The sequence below is a fragment of the Lissotriton vulgaris genome, unplaced genomic scaffold, assembly GCF_964263255.1.
Source record: "Lissotriton vulgaris unplaced genomic scaffold, aLisVul1.2 SCAFFOLD_739, whole genome shotgun sequence".
In the NCBI taxonomy this organism is placed as follows: Eukaryota; Metazoa; Chordata; class Amphibia; order Caudata; family Salamandridae; genus Lissotriton; species Lissotriton vulgaris.
In genome coordinates, this window is record NW_028250317.1 from 659407 (window position 1) to 687074 (window position 27668).

At 43.5% G+C, this 27668-nt stretch overlaps 2 protein-coding genes and 1 pseudogene across 2 annotated transcripts; 2 read left to right on the forward strand and 1 right to left on the reverse strand.

Moving 5' to 3' along the window:
- Positions 1 to 1843: 1843 nt before the first annotated feature.
- On the reverse strand, positions 1844 to 3508 carry LOC147663300 (uncharacterized). The gene is made up of 2 exons (XM_086950546.1): positions 2390 to 3508; positions 1844 to 2326 (listed from the first exon to the last, which is right to left on the reverse strand). Exons 1-2 carry the CDS (start codon positions 3506 to 3508, stop codon positions 1844 to 1846), a joined length of 1602 nt encoding a protein of 533 aa, XP_086806672.1.
- Positions 3509 to 12713: 9205 nt separating this feature from the next.
- On the forward strand, positions 12714 to 15758 carry LOC147663301 (uncharacterized; annotated as a pseudogene).
- A 2247-nt stretch (positions 15759 to 18005) lies between these two features.
- On the forward strand, positions 18006 to 22407 carry LOC147663302 (uncharacterized). Its single transcript, XM_086950545.1, has 2 exons — positions 18006 to 20216; positions 21724 to 22407. Exons 1-2 carry the CDS (start codon positions 18006 to 18008, stop codon positions 22405 to 22407), a joined length of 2895 nt encoding a protein of 964 aa, XP_086806671.1.
- The last annotated feature ends 5261 nt before the right edge of the window (positions 22408 to 27668 follow it).

Sequence of the window (27668 nt, forward strand, 5' to 3'; positions counted from 1 at the left end):
GCAACTAAAACAAGACAACATTTTCCGACTTACCATTTCCAGTCCGGAACACAAAAACAAACAGACACGGAACAAATATGTGCACTCGAACCAAGAACTTAGGCCTACCAAAACGAACTGATGTATCGATACCCAAAACTAAACCAAATAGATTATCGTATCTAGAACAACCAGTGATAATCTGACAAAACCAAACCAAGAACCGATCAAGGATTTTTAACAATCCTCACAAAGTAACCAGCTAGCTATCACTAAATACTTAACTGAGTCACTGAAGACGTCACCAAGGAGAAACCCGTCACGTTTCGCCGTACTAAGGACTGCACCACTTCGGGTCCAAGACAGGGCGACGGTCAAGGCAACGGCCCACTGCAGCCGTCCTGAACGGGAAACCCTCGTGGAAGAGAACTTCGGGCCACTTTTGCGATATGCCGGGATCGATGAAGTGGGGCGCCTCCCTCAGGAATCTTCACACGAAGCTTCTCGAACTCTTCAGGCTTTTGGACCGGTACCGAATGACGTCGCCCCACGTTGGGCGCCAATTGGAGTTCTGGACTTTTTGGTTCCGTCCAGAGGTGTCAGGGTACAACACCCAAAGACCCCGGAGTTCCACCTGCCTTGGTGCACAAATGAACAGAAACACGGGCTTCTCGATGGTGGCGTCAAAGACCAAAGGTTTATTACTGCAGGGACACAGAAGTCACAGAATCTACACACGGGCAGAGACTAGGAGCCTGTTCGATTTGTACAAAGAGGGTTGCTCCTTATATACTGTTTTTTATGCTAGGGGCAAATTCTTTACATGTAATACATTCCCAAAACCTTTGTGTCTGAAACAATAAATATTTGGCGTTACACAGGAACCGTCGATAATATCTGAGGCCAAACATTGCGAAAAGAGGGGTTCCCACTAGTTTGTCACAATTCCGTGTCAATATTGCATTCAGGACCCGGACCGCCTCATCGTAAAGTTCGTTACCTCCCCCTAATAAAGATTCAGAAAGAAAGAAACAGTGCCAGGTGTGGAAGATAGAAAAGCGGGATAAGGGATGCTTATGGGTTGTAAATGGGCAAGGCTACCGGCTTTGGCCGCCTAATCATGATCAGGTACAATGGACACGAAGACCAGTTTGGCAGGACTGGCCTCGGGCAGAGGAGGCAGCCTTTGTCGAGTCATGCAGCTACAGCGTGATCTGGTTTAAGGTGCACGTGTCATGTAAGAGGTGAATCTCCGGCTAAGGCTACGTGTCCTTAATCAAAGTGGAGTGAATGAAGTGATCAGAGGCTATTGCATATGTGAGGGCAAGGAAACACAAAATGGCGGCCATGATCTAAAATGGATGCCATGGGTATATCAGAAATATGTCAATGGAAGGAGTGCTCTTGCTCGTAGTGTAGCGAAAACACCAGGATATACTAAATGGATCATTTGCGGTTCGCTGATACCAATATTATGTATTTCCGACAAACTTGAAAACACGGGTTCAAGTCGTCACGGAACCGTCACGGAACCTCAGGAGGTGAGTCCTCATCCCATCCTACATGATTTTTATATAAAGCAGGAGCTAGAGCTACTGCCCACTTTCTAGCAAGTGTATATTTTTTATGAATCGGGATGTGATTCGAGAAGGCAGGCATAATTATTTATTCGCCATGAGGGCACTCCCTAACAAACTCTGGTGGCCAGTCTTTTTCAGCTAGAAGGATGTCATAGCCCTTGGAGAGATTATCCCAAAATAGTCCCCTTATTTTCCTAGTCTTATCTCCCTCTATACGTAATGTTATTTTGTATATTTTGTGAGGTTTGCTAACTCTGGTGTCCGCAGTTTCCACTTGAAGATATTCATTCGTGTCCACTGTCTCCAGATGATTCATAAGGACTTTGCGAGCTATGCTCACTTCTGCTGCGCTGTCTAGCATTGTCTGAGCCCATTCCCCGTTTTTCAGTTGTGTCCTCAGTATTCTCGGCATTGTTAACTACCTTGATACTGGCTACCTTCTTTTTTGGAAATTGTAATTTCTTTTTTAGCTGAGCAGGTTCCTTGTCTTTGGACTTGGCGTGCTCTTCTCTTTGTTCTGATCGTCCTCTTCTTTCCGATTTCTGCGAGGAAGTCTGAAAAGATTGAGAGGGACGTGTATCAATGTCTTGATATCTATCAGGCTTTTTTATATTATCCCTATTTCTAAGGTTATATCTTTTCCCAGAGGGGTCACTCTGGGGTGACCTTTGTCTTTGGTTTGGAGATTTATCTCTTCGCCTTGGAGACCTTCCCCTGGACTGGAATTTCTTTTCTTTATGATTGGATTGTTTGTTTCCATCCCAGTTCTTTTTTGGTGAATTATTATAAAAAAATATTTTTTCAGGACTTTCAGTCAGTTGCGGTTTTACTGGTATTCCACCTAAACTATCTCTACCTAGTTCCTCATAGGATTTTTCTATGATTCTGGCAATTTGAGCTGGTTGGTCTGCTATATCTGTCTCTTTTAACCTCTGGCGGATCGCCAAGTTTGCTGCTTCTCCCTTTATGTTGGCTAATAATATAGCCGAGACCTGCTTGAAGTCTTTTAGTAATTTCATACCAAGAGTTAAAGCGGGTTCTGGACCGTATTCGTCTTGAATTTGTTTTAGCACATCTGGTATTACCGAAATGGATGGAACACCGTGCGTTTTTGTGTAGATAGAAGCAAAGACTGTACCCCAAGTGTCACAGTCCTCAATGTGTGGTGCGATTCCCATTGGAAGACAGATAGTCAGAATGCTGTGTTTTTCTAACACGGTGGTGTCAGGAAACACCGCCTCTATTTGGGTGATTTTTTGTGCCAACCAGAATGGTATTTGTTCCCGTTTAGCCGGTACTTTACCTAGGCAAGACTGGATGTTCTGTGGTGTAATTTTGTTTGTGTTCCCCTGGTTAGGGGTCAGCTGTGGAATTTTAATCGCTGGCTGAATTGTTGAAGTCCGCATCACATACTGTACTAATTGTCTATGTATTTTTATTAATTGTTTTAGCTGAGTTAACAGCTCTGCTGTAGACATCCCGTTGATGTCTGGATGTGGTGTGTATCCGGCTAGGACCGGCCACGTTGCTCCTGGTCTACCTAAAGGACCGAGCCTGGTGATGTGATTGTTATGTTTTAGGGCGCCATCAAATAAGAGCAAATGCTCTTGAAATTTGAGTGGTACTTCCACCTCCTCGAAAGGAGTGTACTCATTAGGAGGTTCCTCTATTTTGTAATAGTGGAAGTACTTTGTCACAGCATTTGCTGCTGGAAAATGTATCCATGAATAGTATACCTCTGTCTGCCGATATTCGTGTGCCTCAATTACGAATATGACTGTGCCACCTCTAGGTGTCAGTCCATTTTCTATAAGTTTTAGGGTTATAGATCTCCTTTTAATGACCGGGATGAGTATTATATCCTCGTCTGCTGCCTGCATGGTAGCATCAGCTGCTGCGAGTTCAGTTGCTAATCTAACTGCCTCTCTTTCATCTTCATTGTCTGACATTTTACTGTCCAGAAGGTTATTTTGTTTGTTTGCAGATCAGGTTTCTTATGGAAACAGAGATTAGATGCACAATATTTTGGAACAGTGTATCCTTCAACGTTGACTATACCAAGAACCATACATAGGAGTTCCCTCCTGCGAGGTCTGGCGGATATAACCTTTCACCCACTCCAGACGTCTTTGGAGTATTGTGGGAAAAGGGGTCTGAGTGAGAAAGCACGACTGAGTTACTCTAAATGTCTTACGTTAGTTTTATCGCCCTTTCCAAACGCGTTGGGCGCCATGTAGTGTAGTTCCTATTATCCCAATAGGCTCTGCGCATTGGAATAATACCTTCAATAGTAAAGGCCTAGACCAGACGTTAACTAGGTCTACTACTGTCGATATTAGACTTAAAGTTTTGGGTTTGCCAGCTAGCTCAGAGTTCACTAGAAACTTTCTCGAATGTTCAGGAAGGACTTAACTTCCCTGATTAGACAAGAAGGGATTTAGTTTCTGACAACCATAGAACATGACAACTTTGCTCTCCCCTAATCAAGAGTAAATCTCGAGAGTCGTGTGAACAAAAGGCAATTTATTTTACTCAGTCAGTACGTGCATTCTTAGTCTCATCAGATTGTAGAGAAAAGGAAGAGACGGGCGTGTTCAATAAAAAGATGTTATTTATTGATCAGTCTCTTTTCTCATACATGAGAAATGGATCGATATTATTGCAATACTTATAGTTAAGTAGAGTGCATACATTAAAAGCAGAAGTATAAAATAATACTGTAAAAACATTGATATGGTTTCTGAGCCATAAGATGTTTAAAATGAATAAAATATATTACATACACATATACATTTGACTAAACGTACTCAACTGGTGTTTCTAAATACGCCTACCCCGTGTACCTGACCTAAGTCTAATGTGTGGGCGGGAATAGAAAGTTACAGTTTAAGTTAAGTTTGTTTTTGCCAAGTGAATAACTAAAGAATTCTCTGTGAGGGGTTATTCAGTTCTGTACCTGGAAGTTAGGATGAATGAGGAATGGTATCTCTTTCTCTGGTCTCGATATTCCAGGCTGCCAGCGAGGGCTACCCGGAAGCGCCGGTGCTGGGTTTCTCAGCAGGAGAAAGCAGCTTCTCGTTCTCAGCGCGTCAGGAAGGCGGGGCTGCTGCCAGCGGGGTCTGCTCTGCTCTGGGCTTCGGCAAGTATGGCTGCTCCGTCTCGTCACCACGCGTGTGTTTGCATAGGGCAAGATCGGTAATATTTATACCTTTAAGGTGCCGAGATTGACGTAAGGATGGACATAGATACGTCAATAAGGATGTCATACGACTTGCTCGTTAGCACATTCTTTTGCTGAAGTTCTCTGTGAAATCAAAACAATGGCCGCACAGTTTTTCCAGGTTGTCATAGGTTTGATTTGTTATGAGAACTCCGTATGCCTTATCAGGGGCTGGAGGAATATCGCTTGTCTAATTAGATCGCAAGCGTTATGACCTAATCAGATAACACGTTCCTGTGCCGTAGTGTGACTGCGTCAGATAACGGTATCTGCATCATGGGGGTTTTCTGCCTCATGGGCTGACTGCTAGTTAACTTGTTGGTTAGTTTAACCAGAATAGGGTCAGGAATAGGGGGATCGATTCAGAACCTATAGGAATACATCACAGTAGTAGCAACTGTTTCTCCTTCTATTTCTTCTGTAGAACCCCCCTCCAGAGACCCCTCTGTAGCTTCAGTATAGACAACCATATTGATTAAGTTTCCCTCAAGCTCCACTACGCTCTTTCCCCCTTTCAGTGGTTTAGCGTTAATGTCATTGGTAGCATTAGTAACTTTATTTGTGTCATTTGTGCCAATTTTAATGCTACTGTCTTTTGCAGGAGCTGATAAGGGTAAGGGCAGAGGTACAAGAGGGATCGGAGGTCGCAGAACTTTCTTACCGTGTACTATGGAAGCTGAAGAGGGGATAGCAGCACCAACTCCCCCTCCTGGAGATAGCACGGTTTCTACTGCCTTATCTCCTGCCTTATCAGTAGTGGCTGTAATCCCTGTAGGAAGAGCCCCCTCTCTCAATTTTCCATGGAATGTGGGGACTTGTGATATAGTTGTTCCTTCACTCGTTGGTACCACCTCATTGTTAGTTTTGTTTGTCCTGGTCGATCTGGGTGGGTTTTTTGGAGCCATCTGTAACTCACCAACTTGTGCAGCATCTGTGATCAGCTGTGAGCCAGGACGCAGCCCAAGACCAGACCAGCTGAGAGCCGAGCCGCTGATCAACCGGGGAAAGAGGTGCAGAGCAAGCAACAGGTAGGCGCGAAGAAGCCTCTGCATTCGTGTTAAGTTGTGGCAAAAAAAAGATTATGTACGTGGATAAACTCCGAAAGTGCTCGTAGACTTGAGAGAGTCATAATGCGCTTAATCTAAAAGAAAAAGTAGTACTTTGTGCCGTCTGGGCTGTAATAATCGCTTCCCTCGTCCCTCCCTTCCATCCCTCCCTCCCTCCCACCAGGTCTGGAACAGAGTGTTACCTTCCCACCTATCCCTTCCGTCCCTCTATCTTGTGATGTATTTCTATAGGTACTGTATCGATCCCCCTACTCCTGACCCTGGTTTGGTTAATAATTAACTAGCAGCCATCCAACGGTGCAAAAAACGTTATCTGATTGAGCCACACCACGGCACAGAAGCGCGTTATCTGATTAGGTCATAACGCATGCCATCTAATTAGGCAAGCACTATTCCTCCAGCCCCTGATAAGGCATACGGAGTTCTCAAAACAAATCAAACCTACCGCGACCTGGGATTTTCCCGTAGCCATTTTTTTGATTTCACCGAGAACTTCAGTAAAGAATGTGCGAACGAACCCGTTCGTATGACATCCTTATTGACGTATATATGTCCATCCTTACGTCAATCTCGGCACCTTTCAGGTATAAATATTACCGACATTGCCTTAAGCAAACACACGCGGTGGGGACGAGATTGGAGCAGCGAGACTTGCCGAGGAGCCCAGCAGAGAGCGAAGCCCACAGGCGCTGCCCCGCCTTCCTGACGCGCTGAGAGAGAGACGCTGCCTTTCTCCTGCCGAGAAATCCAGCTCCGGCGTTTCCAAGCAGCCCTCTCAGGCAGCTGGAATATCGAGACCTGGGATACGAGATACCAGCCCTCCACCATTCTAGAACTCAGGTACAGAACTGAATAACCCCCTACAGAGAATTCTTGAGTCAGTCCCTTGGCAAAGCAAACTAAACTTAAACTGTTACTTATCTACTCCCGCCCACGTATTAGGCTTAGGTCAGGTACACTGGGGTAGGCGTGGTTAGAAGCACCAGTTGAGTACGATTAGCCAATGTATATATGTATGTATCTATTTTATCCATTTTAAAACATCATATGGCTTAGAAACCATATCAATGCTTTTACAGTATTACTTTATAATTCTGCTTTTACTATATGCACTTTACTCAACTCTAAGTTTTACAATAGTAGCGATCCATTTCTCTTGTACGAGAAAAGAGACTGATCAATAAATACCATCTTTTATTGAACACGCCCGTCTCTTCCTTTTCTCTACAATCTGGTGAAACTAAGAATGCACGTACTGACTGAGTAAAATAAGTTGTCTTTTGTTTTCACACGACTCTAGAGATACACTCTTGATTAGGGGAGAGCAAAGTTGTCATGTTCTATGGTTGTCAGAAACTAAATCCCTTCTTGTCTATCCAGGGAGGTTAAAACCCTCCTTGCCTATTCGAGAAAGTTTCTAGTGAACTCTGAGCTAGCTGGCAAACACAAAACTTTAAGTCTAATATCGTCAGTAGAAGACCTAGTTAACCTCTGCCCTAGGTCTATACTATTGAAGGTATTATTCCAATGCGCAGAGCCTATTGGGATAATAGGAACTACACTACATGGCTCCCAAACGTTTGGAAAGGCGATAAAACTAACGCAAGACATTAGAGTAACTCAGTCGTGCTTTTTCACACAGACCCCCTTTTTTCCCATAATTCTCCAAAGACGTCTGGAGTGGGTGAAAGGTTATATCCGCCAAACCTCGCAGGAGGAGACTCCTATGTATGGTTCTTGGTTTATTCAACGTTGAAGGATACACTGTTCCAAAATATTGTGCATCTAATCTTTGTTTCCGTGGAAACCTGATCTGTAAACAAAACAGAATAACCTTCCTGTCGGTAAAATGACAGACAGTGAAGAAGAAAGGGAGACAGCTAGAATAGCAGCTGAACTCCTAGCAGCTGATAATACTCTGCAGGAAAATGACCCGGATATAATACTCATCCCGGTCAACATAAGGAAATCTATAACTTTAAAACGTATAGAAAATGGACTGACACCAAGAGGTGGTACAGTCATATTCGTAATTGAGGCACACGAATATCGGCAGACAGAGGTATTCTATTCATGGATAAACTTTCCAGCAGCAAACGCTGTAACAAAGGTCTTCCACTATTACAAAACAGAGGAACCTCCTGATGAGTACATTCCTTTTGAGGAGGTGGAAATACCACTCAAATTCCAAGAGCACCTGCTCTTGTTTAATGGCGCCCTAAAACATAATAATCACATCACCAGGCTCAGTCCACTAGGTAGACCAGGAGCGACGTGGCCGGTCCCAGCTGGATACACACCACATCCAGACATTGAAGGAATGTCTGCAGCAGATCTTTTAGCACAGCTAAAACAATTAATAAAAATACATAGACAATTAGTCCAATATGTAATGCGGACTTCAACGGTCCAACCAGCAATTAAAATTCCACAGCTGACCCCTCATCAGGGAAACACAAATAAAATTACACCACAGAACATACAGTCCTGTCTAGGTAAAGTACCCGCAAAACGGGAACAAATACCTTTCTGGCTAGCACAAAAAATCACTCAAATAGAGGCGTGTTTCCAGACACCACCCCGGTGGAAAAACACAGGATTCTGACTATCTGTCTTCCTATGGGAATCGCACCACACGTGGAGGACTGTGACACTTGGGGAACAGTCTTTGCTTCCATTTACACAAAAACACATGGTGTACCATCCATGTCAGTAATACCAGATGTGCTAAAACAAATTCAAGATGAATACGGTCCAGAACCCGCTTTAACTCTCGGTATGAAATTACTGAAAGACTTCAAGCAGGTCTCTGCAATATTACTAGCCAACATAAAGGGAGAAGCAGCAAATGTGGCGATCCGCCAAAGGTTAAAAGAAACAGATATAGCAGACCAACCACCTGAAATTGCCATAATCATAGAAAAATCCTATGAAGAACTAGGAAGAGATAGTTCGGGTGGAATACCGGTAAAACCGCAACTAATTGAAAGTCCTGAAAAGGTATTTATTAAAAATAATTTAAACACTCAAAAAAAGAGCTGGGATGGAAATAAACAATCCAATCCTAAAGAAAAAAGATTCCAATCCAGAGGAAGGTCTCCTCGGCGGAGAGAAAGATCTCCGAACCAAGGACGCAGGTCTCCCAAGAGGGAGCCCTCTGGGAAAAAATACAACCTTAGAAATAGGGATAATATAAAAAAACCTGATAGATATCAAGAAATTGATACACGTCCCTCTCAATCTTTTCAGACTTCCTCTCAGAAATCGGAAAGAAGAGGACGATCAGAACACAGGGAAGAGCACGTCAAGTCCAAAGACAAGGAGCCTGCTCATCTGAATAAAAAATTACAATTTCCAAAAAAGAAGGTAGCCAGTATTAAAGTAATCAACAATGCCGAGAATACTGAGGACACAGCTGAAAAACGGAGAATGGGCTCAGACAATGCTAGACAGCACAGCTGAAGTGAGCATAGCTCGCAAAGTCCTAATGAATCATCTGGAGACAGTGGACACGAATGAATACATTCAAGTGGAAACTGCAGATACCAGAGTTAGCCAACCCCATAAAATATATGAAATAACATTACGTATAGATGGGGATAAGACTAGGAAAATAAGGGGTCTATTTTGGGATAATCTCTCCAAGGGCTATGACATCCTTCTAGCTGAAAAAGACTGGCCACCAGAGTTTGTCAGCGAGTGCCCTCATGGCGAAGGAATAATTATGCCTGCCTTCTCAAATCATATTCCAATACATAAAAAATATACACTTGCAAGAAAGTGGGCAGTAGCTCAAGCTCCTGCTTTATATAAAAATCATGCGGGATGGGATGAGGACTCTCCTCCTCACAAAATCCAGTTAAAATCACAACCTACTGCACAGAGGCAGTACCCAATTAAGCAAAAAGCTAAAAAACAGGTAAAAGAGATCCTAGATCAACTTGAATACCAGGGGGTGATTGAAACTTGCACCTCACAAATGAACAACCCTTTGTTTCCTGTCTCCAAACCGGACAATTCATATTGTCTAGTTTTGTACTACAGACACCTTAACTCATGTTGCAAAACATTTGCAGTACAAAACTTGCATAGTGCTGCACTAATGAATAACATAGTGCGCAAAAAGTACAAAACAACGTTAGACATCTCTAATGGATTCTTTTGTCAGAATATAGCACCAGAGAGCAGATATTTGACCGCGTGGTCAACAAATGGCGCGCAAAAAAAATTCTGTTGTTTGCCCCAGGGGTTCAAGAACAGCCCAGGATTATTCTCAGCGAGAGTAACAGAGTTACTACAAACCTATGATGATGAGGCATTATCTTATGTCAACGACATCTATCTAACAGATGACGACTTGGATACTCACTTGAAGAGAGTGAACACCATAAACTTGGGTTCGCAGCAGAGGGTTACAAATTCAACTTTAAAAAGTCAAGAATTGCCCATCTAACAGTCCTGTTTTTAGGATATGAACTATCAAGTGAAGGCAAAAGCCTGGCTGACAATTTCCTAGAGAAATGTGCTGTAATCCAAGCGCCTAGAACACTAAAAAACCTACAATCAATTCTAGGCTTCCTGAATTTCGGAAGAACTTACATTATAAATTACGCAGAAAGGGTCAAACCCCTTTATGATCTAATAAAACCAGATTTTAAAAGAAACAATTGGACTCAAAAACACACAGAAATTTTGAGATCTTTACAAACAGACATGTTAATTAAAACAAAATTACAAACACGTGACAACACACGCAACCTTGTGATTCGAGTCATCCCAGGAAGATGCGGATTCACATACCTGACCTCTAATGAGGGAGAAAAGGTACCAATTGCATACAAATCACACTTGTACACAAAAGCTGAAATGAAATTCAGCCCAACGGAAAAAATTCTAACCGCGGTACAGACTGCTGTAGCAAAAGAAAGAGCCTTAGCACAAGGTAAATGAATAATCATCGTAACACCGATACCAGCCCTGGAGACGGTAACGAAGGCTAGCATTCCGAATGCTAAAGCACTCCATCCAAGATGGATACAATGGGCTAATTCTCTTGCAGCAACAGACGTGGTATACGAATTTGATCCCAACCTGAAAACACAAGAATTTCTCCAATATGAATTCGAATGTCCTCTGCCAACCGAAATTTTACCTCTAGAACATTACGGCTGTATAATATTTACAGACGGATCAGCACAACCCGCAGTAGGGGGTAAACAAGCTTACAGTGCTGCGTGCGCGATCGTTAAAGGTCGCTGGCACGAAGGAAAATTTAAACCACTGGTCACTAAAACGCAATCTCTAGGAGATTGCACAGCTCAAAGAGCAGAACTACGACCATTCAAAATGGCGCTTGAAAATACCGATCGAGAATTCCCCACACTCATAGTGTGTGATTCGTATTACTGCGTCCAGTCTTATAATAAATACTTGCAGATCTGGGCTCAAAACGGCTTTAAAGATGCAAAAGGAGGCACAATCAAGCATAAAATTCTTTGGGAACAAGTAGTTCTTTTGCAAAAAGAACTACAAAAGACTCACGTGATCCATACACTGAGTCATCAATGTGATGGCGTTCACGTTGCAGGGAATTAATTGGCTGATGAGGCCGCGAAGGCAGCTGTACAAACGGCTTCCGTAGCTGCCATCACCCGGTCAAAAACAAAAATAGACAGCGAAATATTACAGGCTGTCAGCGCAACAGTAAAAAAAGCGATAGAAACACTCCCGAAAGGCTTTCCAGTAAAGTACTCATACATAACTGATGCAAATAATGTTCCGTTTGCTCGAATCCCTGGAGGGGGGGGATAGGGCAATTCCAAACATGGAACATAGGTTAGGACTCATCATAGCGGCACACGAAAGGCTTGCTTCTGTACATGCTGGCGTTTCAGCCACAGTATCATTATTAAAGCAGAGATACTGGTGGCCTCAAATGAGAAGACAGACAAGGAACTATGTTCTAGAATGTGAAATATGTCAAAGAATGAAGGTATCAACAGTGAGACGACCAGCGCAGACGCCCCTTCTAATCTCAGACAAACCATTAGCCTGTGTTTATCTGGATTACTGTGGTCCCTTACAAAGGGATGGTAACTATAAATATATCTTGGTCGCAGTGGATTCATGTACGAGATTCACATGGATGTGGCCCCAGCGACCGGCTGACGCCAGAACTGTTATAAAAGATTTGCGAGTCTTTATCGGCACATACGCAATTGGCATGCTACATTCTGACCAGGGTCCTGCTTTTAGCTCTCGGGCTTATAAGGAGGCCATGACCAGCATGGGCATTGCATTGCGGTACTCTTGTCCATTTCATCCTGAGGGAAACAGAATCATAGAAAGAAAAAACCGTGACATAAAGCAATCTATAACAGCAAAGGTATTAGGTTCAGGAGCTGGGTGGGTCAAACATCTAATAAGTGTCCAACGTAGTCTAAATAACCTGCCAAGAGATTCTCTGAGGGGATTCAGTCCGTACGAACTATTGTTTGGGACTTGAATGATGATCCAAGATCTTGATAGTCAGACTTCAGTGGTTAAAGACAAAAGCTTTGATATCAAAGATCGTTTGGCTATTTTGCAGGACTTAAATGAAACAAGGAAAGACCTGAGCAACATAAAGTTGAAACAACAGCCAACAACCACTGAAGAAAAACCACCTGTCCCAGCAAGGCCTGTCTGGATTCCAAAAGTCGGGGATCTAGTCAGAGAGAAGATCGCGGTAAAGAAGGAATTTGGGCCTTCCTACAGAAAAGCAGTTCCTGTCCTGTCTGTCAACGGGACAAGATCAGTAGTACTACCGCCCCTTGCTGGTAAAAAGGAGAACAGAGTTGTATCCATCGACCTGGTAAAACCACAATCATGTGGCCGATAACAAATAGTAGGCCAAGTGGACTCCCAAGAAGTAGCAGAACACCAACGTTTGCTACAAATACAGAGGTTCAAACTGAGAGACTAATAACATTTGAAAACTCTACAGTAAATCAACAAGGACTATGCAACAAAGCAATGGAACTTAAACCTCTAAAAACCCAAATAAAAACATTTAGTCGAGACACACCAACCTACGATGAAGTAACAAATGAAACTTCTAGAACAAGAAGTAATCCAGAAGCAATTGGAACAATTGACAGAACGGCATCCGGCTACTTCATCAACTTCGATGATTTCTCTGAAGATCTGAGTGAATCTAAGAAACAGCCATCAATAAAAACTTTTAAAGATAAAACTAAGGAACTTTTTCAACAGCTGAAAGAAACCTATCTGATTTCTCCATGGATTGAATTTTGGGTGGCCTTAGGTGCATTTGTCCTCATACTTTGGTTCATCATGGTACTATGCTTGGGACATTTCATTGAGGGAAAATATGCTAAAATGGACACAGCAAGCCAGAAAATCAACTTGGTCCTTAAACCACACACATCTTCACACGTCGAGAAAAGAGAACTTTCTTCAGTCAACCTTACAGCCAACCCTATCCCCGGCGGGGTAGCATGGGACAATACTGATTATGAAATCTATGGTCCGGTTGAAATCCTGAAGTATCTACACCAATTTAAGATCTCATTGAGTGACTTTGTAAAACCAAGCACATTTGCTGATGATTGGGACTTTGAAAGTATTAATGATATGATGTCTGATCTTGTGATGTCTGCTAAATTTACAGAACATGATTATTTGCAGGGTTTGTCTATCTATGATGAGATGTTCTGCTACAACCACTATGGTAACCATTATCTACATAAATCTGCACAACCTAGAAATGTTTTAAATTATAACCAATGGGAACATTGTGCTACTCCTCCAAAAGGTAGCTCGAAAACATTTTATGATAAATATTCATACTTTTCAGGGTTTAACACAAGTAATGCAGAAACATTGTATTTCAAATTGTCAAATAAGACAGGTACAAAGACCATGCTTACAAACACAAAATTGATATATTCTGATTCATTTTTTGAGCAAATGAATACATTTGGTTTTGATTTCTGGAACAATAACATTGAAGCAAAAACTGTTTGGGGTACAAGAGATTGGCAAGTACAAGGTATAGAATCATTGTTTAGAGCCTGCATGATCCCAGAACAAATTATATTTTTGAATGACACTATTCAACAAACTACCTGTCTTGGCTTAGCCAAAATCAAAGATTTAAACAAACCGTCTATTCCAAAGCCAACAGTGAATAGTAATAGCTCTATAGATGTTGAGATAGACGTAAACCATATATTAAACCAAAACAGAACACATCCTGAATGGAAACAATGGTTGATCTGGCCCACAGATACAAATAACTGTCAAGACTGATTCCTGAACAAAATACAGGGGTTCACATTGACCAGGCCAGACCCTAGATATTCCCAAAGACAACATCCAGGGATAATAACCACTTACAGTGTGGGCAAGCTCTGCCTTCAATGGCTACAAACATCCACACTGGCAGAAATTAAGCAACACCTAACTTTACTTACAGAAGGTGCTGACTTGCGTGATTTCATCATGGGACCACGCAAACAGCGTCAAAAACGTTTCATAGCGGCCTCTATATATGCAGCTTATAACGAAGCCTGGAAAGAAGCTCAAATTGAGACAGCAGAGAAAATACGGGAAATTGACCGTATTCATTTGGAAAAATCGCTTTCTGTTGTGGACAATAGGTTAATGACTCTGTCTTCCAGAATATATTCTTTGGACAGCATTGCGTCTTCAGCAATCGATATAATATCGCAAAACTTACTGTTGTTACAACACGGTCAGTCCCAATTGCGTTCTATTGTACAGCTTGGCTGGACGTTACAAAACCTGCGTTCAGGCTATGTGCCTTGGCGTTTAATCAACACAACGTCATTATTTAATATCTTTAACCTTACTGATAAACAAATCAGTATGGCGCAGAAGGGTGCTGATTATACAATCCTGAGCATTGAAAAACTCGAAAGATTACCATTGACAATGTCAGAACGACCTGTCATTGAATGGATAATACATGGGATAATAAATATTCCGATATCTACTTTCAGGTTTCAGTACTGCCAAAAATATATACAGGCAGGCCAGTATGAAAGGTTGGGTAAAGGGTACATTAAGTCAACATGGAACTTACCCTATACACATGCTTGTGTCAGTAATAAAGGCCAGAAAGTGTTTCTTAGTGGCAATAATTGCGCGAGGTCATTAAGCGGTACACTTCTGTGTCGGGGTATTAGTTTGCATGGAGCCTGTGAAGGGACCTCAAATAACGTTTAATGTCACCAGCTAGGCACACCTGCAACACAAATAGAACCATTTTTTAGGAGACTCTCGAACGGGAGTTACATTCTAATAGTAGATCGCAGATGTTGTAGTTTGCTGCCCGGAAAACCTTATCTCATAACTGTGACTACAAAGGTCATGTGCTGTGAACGGGTATTGTTTCCCAGCGATTCCCCAGACAGGGAGGCAAGGTTATGGCCCAACTTGAAAATTGCTTCTATTCGAATTGATACTTTAAGCAGAATGAAGACAGTGCTCCTACAGACGCCGACCAGGCTAACGTCATCAAAAGAAACGTATGATCTCCAAGTTGCAAGGACAACGGCATAGATTCATTCATTGTTATCAACTAATTCCCCCATACATTTCGCAGAATTACTGAACGAAATCTTAAACATTTCTGATACCAGTGGTGTCTCAAGTGTATTTAAGACAGTGTTTTCGGGAGCCTTAACCCCATTTAAAGCCATCCTGGGTATCTTTCCAGACTTTGTCCATTCCATCTTTGGCGGACTTCCTCTCCTTTTGGGACTGGTGGCAGGCATCCTATTTTTGATCCTGTTATTTCGCTATGGCAAACCATGTCACAGACAAAACACCTGCGACAAGGGAAGAAACGATTCTAGCCATTGGCTACCGGGACCGCATAACTAGAGTCCTTGGACTAGCACGGCTACGGGACTTGAACATGACTTGGTTTCTTTCATTTAGACCAATGTGGCAACGTTGTGTTATGCCTGTATTAAGGTGCTTGCTATGCGGCGAAGAATGCGTGTTGGACACCTGTTTGACACTACAATCGGATGTGCCATTGGACGCAGAAACCTTGTTGGGTCCGGTAACGGCTCATGCATTGTGCTGCCCCCAGCGGCTACCTATCCTGATGACGGCATTCGTGGAGACTTCACCACTACGATTGAGGGGTAGTGAAGTACAAGATGAAAGCAGCATCGATCAGGTACGACCTTCTGTCAGCTATGCTGATCAAACCATCAATGAAGGCAATCATGCTCATGAATGCATTGTGGAAAAGTAAATTTTGCCATGTTCTGTGTCCCTACGTGCCCTCCATCTTATGTTATGTGTGCATGATTAATATGCATATGTACTCCCCATGTTTGATTAAAGATGCAATTACAGTTGTGTCCATCTCTGGTATGCCAGTTTCCAGTCTTCGTGAAAGCTACGAGTTTTAGGCCTATGTACAGCTACGTTGCCACGTTTCTCAGTGTGCACGTTATTTCATTGTAAAGTCCCCGTTTCTAGGCCTCAAAAGGGCCCGGACACCAGATTCAGCTCCTGTCTCTTGAACCCTCGCTGAGGAGCTATACGGCCCCCACCTGTATCCTCGACCCTTCATTTACTTCCTGCCTCATAGTGCCCGGCTCAGCCTGGCTCTGCCTACGAGTCTGCCAAGAGTATGTTATGATTCTAGTTATCAGTCCAGCCCTCCTTCTCTGCATTCCTAAGCTACTGAATCGCATCAATAGTTTCCGTCATTGTCTAGCCTTTACGTCTCTATGTAAGAGAAATACTGTATTTAATGGTCATTTAATATTCTTCATCACGCACTACATGTAGAATAATGCATGCTCCAGTCTTAGAGTCTGTTAGCCTTTCCCCTCCTGACTTCTAGTTTATATCAACATGTTCTCTAAACATTAGATACTAGATAGGGTTTAGGTACATGTTGCCCTGACTCTCCAGACTTCAGTCTCTGCTCCTAGCACAGAGTTCATAGCCCCCAGCTCCTCCTAGTAACACGTCATTGCCAGTTTGCGCGCACCATTAGGTCAGAGGTCCCGGCTCCTTAGGTAGCCCCCTCCATGTTTCCGCCCCATTCATGACATATTCTGTTACGTTTGCATCACATGTCTATGTATACGCCCTGTTACACCCACTTTCACTCTTATCTTTCGCGACTGCTACGCGTCACGCCTTCTGCTCCACCCACTGCTACGCCTACTGTATTCACTGTAATGCTATTGTTTTAGTATATATATGTTGTACATTGTTATTAAAAGTTAGAGCTCTCTTCCCTTCCTGCCCCCGGCAGCTGCCATTCTGTTCCCGTGCAGGTTGTCCTGTTCCTGTCCTTTATGCTGTATTAAACCTGCAAAACTCCTACTACCTCGAATCTTGACTCTTATTTATTGAGCTATCTGTCATTGCTATGTCCAGTAAAACCTAGATCCGGTATTATTTATTTATATACCACATAATGGCGCCCGAATAGGGACTTGCCCTTTCCCCACGCGCCGGTGAAGCCACGCCGGCCCCCTGACCCTCTGCAGCCGTGACGGAACCATACCGTGCACGTGCAGATATTTCTGCTTCAAGTATCCCTCAGGCCCACGGAGGAGACGGAGGTGGCGGTCCAGCATCCAGACGAGGCGGTGGAGGAACGCGGCGAGTCCCGACCAGAGCCCAAGCCGAGAGTCCAAGGTCCGAGGTATCCGGAGGCCCACCCGTAACAGAAGTCCGAAGTTCGTCCGTCCGGCGTCGAAGCAGTCCAGTCCAGTCCGAGGCCTTCCGTTCTTGCTGCCCGGTGAGTACCGTTGCTGGGGTAGTATCTAGACAGGGTCAATTTAATTAACTCTGGTCCGTGGGTTTTGGTGGTACACAGACCCAAAACGAAGTGTCCACTTCGGTGGATGCGGGTCCTGACGTGTCTCTTTATGAGACCGGTAAGTTTCGTACTGTTTCAGCAGTGCATCTAGTTCTGTTCTAGTCAGTTCTGTTCTCGAGAAAATTCGTGTATTCTGTTTTCAGTATTCCAGGTAGTATTCTGTTCGAACTGTTATTCTAAATGTTCTGCATGTATTTTAACGTCGTGGTATGAATGTGGTGTAATTATCGTGTTCATTGTGTATTGTATTGTGTCTAGATTACAGTTCCGTCATGCCCTTGTTTTCTAAATTACGTCAGTTAAAAACCAGAAAAGGTCTGATAGAAGCAGCAGTTCCTGTCCCGCCTAGGGACAGTCCAGGTCATTTTATGTATCAGAAGCATGGCATAAGTGCCATATTGTATCTAGATTTATGGGTGGAATACACCAAAGAGTTAGAGGAAAAGTATAGATGGCCCGTATCAGGTACGTGGGATGCCGAGTGCATCATGAGAGTAGAAGAGGCATTATGGAAAAAGAAAGCCAGACAGTCACAGAAAGATGCCATCGAGTTATGGTGCAAAGAATCTCATAAAAGAACCGAAAAAGAAATCAGAAAGTCAGAATTAAGTAGAGAATCCTTAGAACGAGCCCAAGAAAGGGAATTAATCGAGATAGGTGAACGTTTTAAAACCGAACAGTCAGACAGACAGAGGAATGCCCTCATTAAGGGTATGTACCCTCTTCTCACCGAGGGCTTGCCAAAAGCAACCCCGGAGGCATCCAGCAATTTTCCGCCACCGTTGGTTCCGACCAAGCTACGTCACAAACCGACCGCAGCTGATATTTTCATCTCGTCCTATTTGGACGACACAGTCCCAGAATATGCAAATCCTGTTCCGCCAGCTCCCGTAAATAATGTAAATCCTGCTCCTCCAGTCACCGGGGCACCTGCTACGGTACCCCCGGTCCAGCCTACATTACAATTTCCCACTCTACCAGCACGAAGAGTATCAGTCGACAATTCCAGTTTAGGGGCCGCAGGAGGAGGTCCTCCTGGTACCCCGCCACCACACCAACGTGTAACATCAGTCGAGTTACATGAACGTGCGTTACAGCGTACGCCTAAGTATAAGTCCGTTGCAGAAATCCGACGAGCCCTTACTGAATGCCGCTATGATCCAGTTACAGGTGATGATAGTACAGTTATATATTCCATCCGTGTAAGACGGGTGACCAGGTATTTGGACACCCTACCGGACATGAAAGAAGATCTAGACAGAATATATCGTTTCATCCGTACAGGGGATGATCCAGAAAGTATTGGCGTTGCCATGTCTCAAAGGAAAGCTGAGATCCAGCTCATGTTATTAAAATTTCTGATTAATTGTTTAATAAGAGAACAAGATTACCCTTCCAAAGATCCGGCCGAAATGAGAATCCTGACAAGGTGGAGTGAGAATATAGCCGAGGGTAAGCACAAGACCATCAGTAGTATAGAGAGTATGTACAAGAAAATTCGTAAAGAAATAATAAGGTTACACGAGAAACGCAAAGAAGCACAAGTCAGCGAGAAAGAAAATGACTCTTCTACTGAAGAGGTAGACGACGAGAATCCCACCAGAATAGCGTATGTGGGTAGAACTAGACTTTCCGACCGACATTCACGTCTAGATTACAAGAAAACTGTTCCTCATCCAGCACCAGAACAAGGTTCTCTAGAACAAGTATTTCAAGCTACCGATCATATTCTGAAATCACAAATCGGTTACAGTGAGTTAAGTACTATGCATGAACAAGAACTAGCCCGATCAGCAGTCCGATGGATTACTGATTCTACCACTTTTCCCGACGAAATAGTGGCACAAATGTTTCTGAAACTGCCCCCAGCCGAGCAGCGACTGGTGGGTATGTATATGATCCAGCACCTCATTACTCTGTATGAGGGTCAGCATTCCGATCCAGGTCCGTTACATGATGTTCTGAACGAGTTACTCCAGTATAGATGGAAAGGTCTAGGTACCGATTTAATTAGTGTCATTCTAGAACAGCGCCACAAATATAGAACGTTTTTAAACCCGCATTTCGTTCATGTCTCACCCCCAGAAAATAAACCGTTTTACATAGACAGACAGAATCCGTTACGAGAAGTCCACCCAGTTAGAGGAACGGGTGGCGAACTAGAGCGAGTGTTTGTTTACACCCCGATTACAAAGATGGAACTCTTAGAGATGAAGAAATTAATTCCCTGTCATGACAAAGATCCAGCAGGGTTCCATAGAGAATTAAAAGACATGCTCCGTATGGGAGAATACACGTATCCAGATATAATTAAAATGTTAAAGGTCCTGTTGCCCGCAGGGGTATACGAAAAACTCAAGGAAAAAGAATGGGAGGTGGGAGAGAAAAAGATCGATTGGGCAGTCCTAGAAGCTGAAGATAAGGCACGAGTACCAGGTACCGGTCTTGGAGAGAAATGTAAAGAATTACCTGAATTATTTTATTTTTTATTTTGAAAGTTTTATATAGCGCGAACAAGATCTTCGCAGATATCAGAGCGCTTTACAGAGAAGGGGAGCATGTATACGCAGATACAACAATCATGTTAGAAGTACATTGAAGTTATATCATAAAACAGTGAAGTAAATCAAATTCAGAGTCAAAATAAAAATACAAAGGGTTCGAACAAATAGTACAGATGAGTAACGAGTCTTTGTAGTTTTATCTCCAGTAGTGGTTCAAGTGTATTTAGCCATGAGGATCGCTTTTACTTCTTTCTTGAAAAGTATGAAGGATGTGATCAGCCTGGTTTCAGGGGGAAGCGAATTCCAAATCCTGGGAGCCATTCCCGAGAAGGAGCGTTTATAGGTTTTTTCCTTGCGGAATCTTTTAGGCTTTAGCAAAAGATTGTTTGTACCTCTAGTGTTTCTGGTGCCTCCAGAAATCGTCAGCTTCTGTGCGAGGTATCTAGGTGAGCTCAGGTGGATAGCCTTGTGCGTCAAACAAGCGATTTTCAGGTGTATTCTGGCTTCAAACGGCAGCCAGTTCAGGGATTTGAAGTCAGGGGAAATGTGTGAGTGTTTTTTTGATCCAGTGATAAGTCTCGCTGCGGCGTTTAAAGAGGCTCTTAAGGGTGCCGTAGTAGCTCGGGGGAGACCGCAGAGTGCGGTGCTGCCGTATTCTATTCGAGGTATGACTAGTGAATGTACCGCAGTTTGGAAGTCTTTGGCTGGAAGGAAAGGTTTAAGTTTCCTAAGGGTGTTGATTTGGTAGTTCGCTCCCTTAGTTGCTTTGTTGATGTGTTCCTGCATGCTGAGATTGGTGTCAAGTGTTATGCCCAAAGATTTTGCTGAGTCCACAATGGTGGGTTGAACATTAAGTGCTGTGAGGTCTTTAAGCCACATTTGTGCGGTAGTGATCTTCGCGGGTGGTGAGATCAGAAGGAACTCTGTTTTAAGGGCATTGAGTTTGAGATGATTAGCGGCCAGCCAAGATTGAGTGCTTCTGATCGTTGAGTTCAAGAGCGTGATGTCTTTGGGTGATTGTAGTTTGAGATAAAGTTGGGTGTCATCAGCATACATGTGGAAGTGTACATTGGATTCTTGCAGCAAAGTGGTTAGAGGTTCCATAACTAAGTTGAACAAAGTTGGGGATAGGGAGGATCCTTGTGGTACGCCTAGCGATACAGGTCTTGGCGCGGACATCAAGTTGTTGCTCTTGAATTTCTGCGACCTGTTATGCAGATAGGACGTAAACCATTTGAGCACAGTTCCAGATAGGCCCATTCTTGTGTTTAATAGTTCGAGTAAGTTCTCATGTTTGACGGTGTCAAATGCGGAGGAGAGATCAAGGAGGATGAGGAGGCAGGTGCCGTTATGATCTAGGATTTGGAGGGCGTCGTCGATTATGTGAGTCATAGCAGTTTCAGTACTGTGATTTGCTTGGAAGCCTGATTGATGAGAGTTGAGTAGATCAAACTGAGTAATGTGTTTAGTCAATTGTATTTCTGGGCAAGTTTTGCCCAGATTATTAGCAACTAAAAAGGAAGACTGGGATGCAATCTCAGCCTGTAAACAGAAACAAGACGAAGACATTAGTGATTTTTATTCTAGATTTGAGAAATGCTTTAGTATAAACAGTGGCCTCAAGACAAGTAGCGAGTCATACCCTCATCTCTTTGTTACTAAATTAGTCGAGAATTCAAGTCCCCAAGTTAAGAATCGAGTTTTGAAAGTCGAAAGTACCTGGCAAGCTAATACCCCGTCCCAAATGTTACAGATGCTCCAATATCACCAGAATAGAATCAGAGAAGAACAGGATCATGAAAGAAAACGTATGAAAGACACGAAAATGAAAGTACTAGTTGCACAATCTGTCCCACAAGACAGTCAGAAGAGGGGTCCGAATCAAGCCAGTCATCCTGCAGTTCCTGTTAAAGGGACCTGCAATTATTGTAAACAGCCAGGTCATTATATAAACGAGTGTGCAGTTCTGAAACACAACATAGCTACCGGTAAGACTAAAGAAAGACCACGTCCGCCTAGACAAGAACAAGTTTCACAGACTTCCCAGTTACCACAGAATGCACCACAGACAGTTACAGTACCGCAGCCTATCGCTGCAACACAGCATGTTACACAGCAGATGTACCAGTGTGCACAGTCCGAGTATCCAGAGTATCAGCCATATTCATGAAACAGCCTAGAGAGGGAGGTAGGCTTGCCTCTCATCGAGATACCTGTAGATCAAGAGGGTCCCTATGTACACAGTCAAGTATTAGGGAAAGACAGAAAGTTTCTGATTGATACAGGGGCAAGTAGGACCACCATTAGCCACGCCGAAGTTCCAGGGGCTCCGCTCTCAGGCTCAAGAAATGTTTCCCTTGGATTTTCAGGTAAACCTATTGTAAACGAAATATCAAAGCCAGTAACTCTAGAAGTAGGTCCATTGTCCCGCACTACTGATCTGTTACTTACAAAGTCATGCCCAGAAAATTTGTTAGGCATTAAAACACTGAAAGAATTAGGTGCAGTTATTTGCTGCTCCCCAGAGGGAATACGCTTGTTCCTACGTGACTTCAAGGGTCACTATGTATTACAAGATTTTGATCCAAGATTGTCCAATGTTCCACAGCATTTATGGGCACAAGGTCCAACTGATGTAGGCTATATGCAAATCACACCCCATCGTGTGACTCTCAAGCCAGGTGTAGTGTTACCACGAATCAGACAGTACAGATTGCCACCTGAGGCTGTAGCAGCCTTATCCAAAATTATTGACGAGCTCATCGCTCAAGGAGTAGTTGTAGAAACTGACTCCAATGTATGTAATTCTCCGATCATTCCAGTCATGAAACGCACTGATCCAAATGCACCCCCAGTATATCGATTAGTGATTGACCTTCGAGAACTCAATAAATGTATTATTCCCCAGTACCCAGTTGTCCCAGATATTTCTTCCCTATTGACAGCCATTGATTCCGAAGCCTCATTTTTCACAGTCATAGACCTCAAGAACGCATTTTTCAGTGTCCCCATTCATCCAGACAGCCAGTTTCTTTACGGATTCTGTTTAAATGGAAGGAGCTATATGTTCACACGAGCTCCTCAAGGTTTCACAGAAAGTCCTAGTATTTACAGTCAAGCACTTAAGAGACAACTAGATAATATTCACATGCCAACTGACACTGCCCTGCTCCAGTATGTCGATGATCTACTGATCACAGCCCGTTCTGAACGTGCTTGCGAGCGAGCGTCCCTTACAGTCTTGTATTTCTTAGCCGAGACGGGGCACAAGGTGTCCCCTTCAAAGCTCCAATTCTGTGTCCAGCAAGTAATCTATTTAGGCCACTTGCTGTCCAAGAGGGGTAGGCAGTTGACACCTGACCGTATCCAGTTAATAGCGAGTCTTCCTCAGCCCAAGACCCAGAAGGAGGTACGTGCTTTTATCGGCCTCACTTCTTATTGCCGACAATGGATTCCTCAGTATGCATTTCTAGCCAAGCCACTGATACAGTTAACGACACAGGAGGCAGCCGTATCGACTGTCCTCCCTTGGACATCTGAACATACACTTAGTTTTAATGAATTAAAGAAAGCTCTATGCCAAGCTCCAGTCCTAGCTACACCGAACTACAGTAAGCCTTTTACACTTTTCGTCACTGAACGTGAAGGTACAGCATTATCTGTTCTCACACAAGATCAAGCAGGACAATACAAGCCCTGTGCTTATTTTTCGAGCACATTAGATCCTGTAGCCCAGGCTCTGCCTGCGTGCCTCAAGTCAGTTGCAGCCACAGCACTAGCTATCAGACAAAGTGATTCCATAGTATTGGGACACTCCCTGACAGTACAAGTTCCACACTCCGTGGAAGTTCTTTTAAATCGAACACAGACTCAGCATTTGACAATTGCACGTTTAACAGGTTATGAATTGACACTGTTCCAGCCACACATAGAAATCAGACGCTGCAACGTTCTAAATCCTGCTACACTGTTACCGTCAGTTAATTCGAATCCCGCCACACACGACTGTGTGGAAGTAGTTAACACTATGACAAAGCCAAGGCAAGATCTGACAGATATCCCATTACCAGATCCCGACCTGACACTTTATGTGGATGGTTCATGCATGAGAACAAGTACAGGAGATCTAGTAGCCGCGTATGCAGTGACTACTGACACTGAAGTTATAGAGACACATCGTATTGACACTCTGTCCGCTCAAGCAGCAGAGATAGTTGCTCTGACACAAGCCTGCATACACGCCAAGAACCAGAAAGTTAACATATATACAGATTCACGTTACGCATTTGGAGTCGTACACGACTTTGGAGTGCTCTGGCAGGAGAGAGGTTTCATGACTTCTCATGGAACCAAGATTCAGCATGGTCTCCTTATTCAAGCTCTGTTAGATGCCATACATTTACCGACTTCTATCGCTATCATGAAGTGCAAGGCACATACGAAAGTTACTGACATTATTTCTCAAGGTAACGATCTAGCAGATCGAACAGCCAAGCTTACAGCTCAGACTCCCGACATTCCAGTTAGCAAGACACTGACATCCACTCCAGATCAGACTACATGTATGACAGTTAAGGACCCCACTCAAGATGTCATAGATATCCAGTTGCATGCTACTCCCGATGAAATCAAGAAATGGTCCGAACAAGGAGGGGTCCAGACAGATCAGGGATGGGTGACGAAGGGAAAAGCCACATGGTTTCTCCCTGACTCGATGGTTCAAGTCATTATCAATACCGCACATAGTCCAGCACATTTAGGAGAAAAAGCTATGTTAGACAGTATCCAGAACATTTGGTTCAACAAGCATTTACGAGCTGCAGCCAAGCAGAAAGTCCGTACCTGTATGATATGTTGTCAGTTTAATCCAGGTAAAAGTGTCCCGGTGGAACAAGGGGGATTCCAGCCTCCTGACCACCCTTTTGAAGTCCTCCAGATGGATTATATTCAGATGGAGCGATGTCGAGGTTTCAAGTATGTCCTTGTAGTCGTATGCGCTTTGTCCAGATGGACAGAGGCATATCCAGTCCCAGATTACACAGCTGCGACCACTGCCAAGCAGTTGGTTCGTGAATTCTTCCCCCGTTATGGACTCCCTAGGGTCGTGTATTCTGACAACGGCCAGCCATTCTCATCTGAGCTTATGAAACATGTTTCCCTTTTATTAGGGTACCAGTGGAAGTTTCATTGTGTACGCCATCCTGAAGCAGCCGGTCTCGTAGAGAGACATAATCAGACCCTGAAAATCCGAATTGCCAAAGTATGTAAAGAGAAAGGTGTGGACTGGCTAGTAGCTCTGCCAGTTGCTTTGTTTTATATGCGCATGGTCGCACATTCCAGATCAGGTCTGTCCCCGTACGAGGTCGTATTCGGCCGCCCCCCTAATATGTGGGGTACACCTAGACCCCGAAGTATTACCGATGTTTCAAGTAAGATGCTGACAGATTACCTAGCTTCCTTGATGTCTGCCCTACACTCTTGTCGTTCACAGGTTGCCGCCGCATTTCCAGACAATACCGAGGTGGCACCGCATGAAATCGTTCCCGGATGCATGGTTCTTGTGAGGAACTTTGATCGTTCAAGTCCGCTGGAGCCTCGCTGGAAGGAACCCCGACAGGTCCTCCTTACCACCCGTACGGCCGTGAAGTTGGAAGGCCGCAAGGGGTGGGTGCACCTGTCGCACGTCAAAAAGTTTTATGGACTGAAACCTGTTACTAAGAACATTTCCCAGGATTTTAAGGACTGCCAAAGTACTGTTCTCAAGGACTGTCCCGCAAAAGACAATGATACTGAACCCTCCCTGTTAGAGAAAACTCCGCAGCAGGAGTATAAATCGAAATTAAGGTCTAGTAAAATAAGTCAGCCAGTTTAATTGTCTAAGTCCTCCCCTAGGTGAAACGGTTAGACCGGTTTCTGACATGTATATAATAGACCCCCACAGAGAGAGATTTAGTGAGAATTCTAAAAATTGCACTATTATTTTATGTTTTCTGCTATATCTCAGCCTCATGATTACCTGCACCAGTTATGCATTTTATTTGTGTTTTCCAGTTTCTCATGTAAATAAGTCTGCTAATGTTACAGTAGAGCACACGTTTAGTGATCTACCACCTCATGAACTCTCTTACCGCCTTGCTATGCGTAATAATTCCTTTATCCGCATGTTACATTATTCACACCAGACCAGCAATGCCACTAATTGTTGGGTGTGTGGTCGACTCCCCCCTTTCCAGACACCGAAGGGAGTTCTGCCACTCTTTCCTTATCCATTTTCACATAATGGTTTGTGTGGAGCATGGTCCACGTTAACGTCATCCTCAACAGATATGTCTTTTCTTAACAGTACATGTTTTCCAGACAAGCAAGGTCTTCCCCATAGAACCGGGTTAGATCTAGAAAATGAAGTGTATAATTTAGGTAATTATTCTTCGAATTTTATGGTCCTGAATGTTCAGTCTGATACTACTCCAGACTTACCTGCAATTTCAGTATTACCAGTCAAAGGCGAATTATGTGTCCGAAATAATGGTTCCGTACATGTAGGACATAGTGATTGTACTACTATTATCAAGTATAGTGACAGTGGGAAATCTATTTTCAAAGCCTCACGTCATTCTTATTTTATTTGTGGTCAGACCGCATATGTTCGCCTGCCCCTCGATTGGGATGGTACCTGTTACATTGCCTTCCTACTGCCACCAGTTTTCCTAGCCCCATCCGATTATCATAGAAACACACGTCTAGTACACATTAGACATAGAAGGGAGATCGAGTCCCCGATTGTCGATCAAACTGAAACCACTCTAGAACAGTATCAAGACTTTAATAAAGGATTCTTTTTCTTTATAGGTCCTGTCCAGAATAGTAAGCTAATCCGTAGGTTAACCAGAACCCTTGAAGCAGTAGTGAATGAGACTACTTCTGCTCTAGGTAACTTAACCGAAGAGCAATCTGCTATGAGATTTGTAGTTTTGCAAAATCGTCTCGTCCTTGACGTCATACTGGCCGATAGGGGCGGGGCATGTAGAGTCATCGGATCTAGTTGCTGCATTTTCATTCCTAATAACGCGCCGTCTGTTTATTCAGCTATAACCAGACTTCATAAAATTGCCCATATGTTACACCAGAATCCAGGCACCTGGACATGGTCCGGTTGGCTCTGGAGTATAATTTCTGCCTGGGGATGGAAAGTATTGTCATTTCTAGGTATTGCAGTAGCGATCATATTCAGTTGCTGCCTCTGTTTACAATGTGGCCCTGCGATTTGCGGCATTTGTGCTACATCCTGTATTCCTAGTCCCAAGTCCCGTCCTAGATCCCGTTCCAGGAAAACTCGAGACGAGCAAATGATACTGTATGAAATGATAGATGGTATCATGAATATTGATGTTTCCTGATGGAAACGTAGTGACAAGGAGGGAATGTGGAAAA